The sequence below is a fragment of the Leptonychotes weddellii genome, chromosome 4 (genome assembly GCF_054177405.1).
Source record: "Leptonychotes weddellii isolate Sample4059 chromosome 4, ASM5417740v2, whole genome shotgun sequence".
NCBI lineage: Eukaryota > Metazoa > Chordata > Mammalia > Carnivora > Phocidae > Leptonychotes > Leptonychotes weddellii.
This window is the reverse complement of record NC_138372.1, coordinates 96,036,598-96,040,620: the sequence shown is the minus strand read 5'-3', so window position 1 is coordinate 96,040,620 and position 4,023 is coordinate 96,036,598. Positions and strand designations below refer to the sequence as shown.

General features: G+C 41.5%; 1 protein-coding gene across 1 annotated transcript in view; it reads left to right on the top strand.

Moving 5' to 3' along the window:
• The window catches only part of TCHH (trichohyalin), a 4,485-nt gene extending 2,899 nt beyond the window's left edge, over nt 1–1,586 (top strand). The window contains exon 3 of the mRNA XM_081815957.1: nt 17–1,586. Coding sequence (XP_081672083.1) covers nt 17–545 — 529 coding nt within the window. The 3' untranslated portion in view covers nt 546–1,586. The remainder of the gene's footprint in view (nt 1–16) is intronic.
• Nucleotides 1,587–4,023: the final 2,437 nt, after the last annotated feature.

Below are 4,023 nucleotides of genomic sequence, written 5' to 3'. Positions count from 1 at the left end.
AGCTCCTGCAGGAAAGGGAGGAACAGCTGCGCCGCAGGGAACGTGAGCAACAGCTTCGCCAGGAGCGCGACAGAAAGTTCCGCGAGGAGGAGCAGCTCCTGCAGGAAAGGGAAGAACAGCTGCGCCGCCAGGAGCGCGACAGAAAGTTCCGAGAGGAAGAACAGCTCCTGCAGGAAAGGGAGGAACAGCTGCGCCGCAGGGAACGTGAGCAACAGCTTCGCCAGGAGCGCGACAGAAAGTTCCGCGAGGAGGAGCAGCTCCTGCAGGAAAGGGAAGAACAGCTGCGCCGTAGGGAACGTGAGCAACAGCTTCGCCAGGAGCGCGACAGGAAGTTCCGCGAGGAGGAGCAGCTCCTGCAGGAAAGGGAAGAACAGCTGCGCCGCCAGCAGGAGGAGGAGCAGAGGCGGCGCGGTGTCTGGGAGGAAGGAGACAAGGGCAGTCAGCAGGCTCTGGAGCCGAGCAAGCGTCAGTTTGCCAGTGTCCCGGTGCGCTCCAGCCCTCTGTACGAGTACATCCAAGAGCAGAGATCTCAGTACCGCCCATAAGAGATGCTGCCAATACCCGGACACCTGCCAAAGCTTCCAGCAAAGGAAAACGAGAAACACTGGATACCAAATGACTCAAATGTTTCTGGTTGTGGGAGAACTCTCTGATGTTCTAAAATCCTTTTTTTCCAAAACCTTAAACTACGCTCATTTCATGTACCTTGTACTCTTGCCTTTTATTCTTCCTGAAATAATTCTTTACTGCAGGGTGTCTTTGCTCTTTGGTGCAGATGTGGTGTGCATTTTTTAAAAATATAAATCATTTAATTTGTTTAAGGAGTTTTGTTTGGGGAACATTAATTTATTGCTTTCAAAAGTAACAAGAATAATATGATTTAAGATTCAAAAGAACTGGGTCTGTTTTTTTAATGGTTGATCCATCTTTTGGAGAGTTCAGATATTTTTAATGTTCCAGTTGGCATTTCTTCTTGAGCCTAAAGTACATTAATATTTACCTCCAAATAGACTCGCTTTTGTGGCGTAATTAGCACAGATTCTGCAAGGGGACTGAATTTTTACAGCCCTTGAATAGCACAGGGGGAGTGACTTCTACAGAAAAATTCCCTCTGAAATCAGTCCCTAACTGGAAGAAGTATCTTTATTTAGCTTCAAGACTTAGAATTTGAATTAGATTTTTTTTCACACTTCATAAGCACTTAAAATCTCATGAAGCAAAAGCAAGATGTTTCTCAAACAACTCCAGAGTTCAAATTTTAAAACTGTCTACTGTAGTCTGTAGTGCTCAGTTCTTTTTCCCCCAGTCTTTGATGAGTTTGAGACTATTACTACCTTTGTTCATTTTAACTGAGAGGAAACCTGCTCAGTATCCTGTAAACATCTATTTAGCTCTAGAGCCAATAAGAGATCACAGCATTTTGGGGGAGGCAAAGGGAAAATTTGTGAACAGAAGGGCAAATTCCTAGAGGCCCTTAGGTGAGACTCATCAGCCCACAATCCTTTGAGGCCTATTGATACTACTTTGGAGACATTCTTGTTGAAATGATTGGACTGTGTAAAAAATAATAAATGTTTGGCAAATAATTATTTTTGTCTGTTTTGATTATGCATCAAATCATAATTCAAAATCTAATGGTCTGTAACTGATATAAGCTCCCACATAAGGGTATTTGGCTACTATTGTCTATGTCTAAATATGAAAAAGGAAAAAAAAAAACCTATTTTCCCCTACCACTTTTTCCCTGTTAGGTTGAACCCTACATTATTTCCATCTCCAAGCTACAATTCTCTTTCCAAGCGTTTTTATTCTTGACCCCACAGCTTTCTATCCTTGCAGTGACTCACTAGTCATGACATTGTACAAAATTATTTGTATAATGTGTTTGTTAATTCTTCCTTCTGAGAATACAGCAGCTTCTTGGTATCTGGTGTCTGATAAGCCAAGAATAAAAAATGGCCTGAAAGTTCAGCTCAATATTACAGAAATTACAGATGACCTGTTGACTTAAGCAACATAATCCATGAGGTGACACAGTCAGAAGATGCTTAATACTGGGGCGCCTGGGTGACTCAGCTGTTAAGGGTCTGCCTTCGGCTCAGGTCATGATCCCAGGGTCCTGAGATCGAGCCCCGCATTGGGCTCCCTGCTCCGGGGGAAGCCTGCTTCTCCCGCTCCCACTCTCCCTGCTTGTGTTCCCTCTCTCGCTGTGTCTCTCTCTGTCAAATAAATAAAATCTTTAAAAAAAAAAAAAGATGCTTAATACTAATCAGGCCAAAGTATAAAATTGTTATCTAATAATCCAAACACTCCTCTGCCACCTGCTGAAGTCTATATTCAGCATTCATATCTTAGTAACTAGGAATAAGTCCAAGAAGGCCCTGATCCAGGAAAGGATCATTTCTAATTGTGAGGGTCATGGGTGAGAAGATGTTCTAAGTTACAGACACTTAACATTTTGATCAATGGTAGAGACAATAAAGCGAAGCCTATAGCTCCTGAAAATCATTCCAATAGAGTAAAGTGACATTTTCTGCAAGGAGCACCAGCCTCTCTCTCACTTTAACACAAATAGCAGATACCCACAAAAGACAGAACCTGGGAATCCCCTGATACTACCTTGGAACTCCATCTCTTTCAAATGATTTCTAACTGCAAAACTATTTTTCTCTTTAAGGCAAGTGTAAGCTTTTCCTTACTTAATCTTCACAGAAACCCTAGAAGAGCTGCAGGGGCTTTCCCCAGGATCCTCTCAATGGACACTCATTTCAGAGCCTCCTTATAAATATCAGCCCCAGGATACTCCTGAAATATACACTCATCATCTAAGCTACAGTTCAACTATAACAAAAACAAAGCCCTTCAGACTTCTTGTAGCACTTTACAAGATGAGAAAAGGGCCAATTTCCAAAGAAGAAAGTATGGTTTCATCACAGTTATAATAACATGTTGTTAGAAAAAAAAATGTCAGCCAGTCCATGCCCTGTGGCTCTTCTTTTAGTGACTGGCAAGAGAACAGGCTGGCAAGCCAATCTTCCTGTTCCACCTGAATAATGTACACGCATGGACAGAACCTTGAGGCTGTTGGGCAACTGGCTGCTTAACTATAAACTGGGAGCTCTATTAACATCAACTGGCTACTACTAGGGAATGGGATTGAGAGTTTAATACATATGATCTGTGATGGAAAAGCTGGTCTCCATGTTATGGGCTGAATTATGTCCTCTCTACAGGTTCATATGTTGAAATTCTAACCTCAGCACATTATTATGTAGCCATATTTGGAGATGCAGTATTTAAATAAGTAATTAAATTAAAATGAGGTCACTAGGTAGGCACTAATCCAATACAAATGTTGTCCTTATAAGAGGAGGAAATTTGGACACAGACATGGAGGGAGGAAAAATGATATGAAGATACAGGAAGAAAATGACCATCTACAAGCCAAGGATAGAGATCCTCGGAACAGATCCTTCTCTCATGGCCCTCAGAAGAAACCAACCATCCCAACATCTTGATCTTACACTTCTAACATCCAGAACTGTAAGAAAATAAATTTATGTTGGTTAAACCACCCAGTCTGTGGCACTTTGTTATGATAGCTCTAGCACACTAATACACCATGTAAGGTGAGGTTATATTGCTAGGGAAACATCTATATTATAATGTGATGATTTTTATTTATCCTTTGACATTTTACAAGCAGATCCTGGTTCCTCAAAGACACTTCACTAAATCTGCCATAGTTTCTATGGTGCAGTGGAAAGACTGCTACAAGGAATCAGAAGCCTGGAGTTCATTCATTCATTCATTCAGCAAATATTTCTTTATTGAGTTCTTGCTATGTGCAAAGCATTCTAAGGCACTATACATACAGTAGTGAAATAGTCCTCACCTGTTCCTTCATTTTACTAACTGTGTATCCTTGTGCAAATCACTTAGGCTTTCTGGGCCTCGTTTAGTATTTTGAACTATGAGGTTGAAATAGCTATCACCAAGGTTATTCCTAGGACCAGAAAAAAA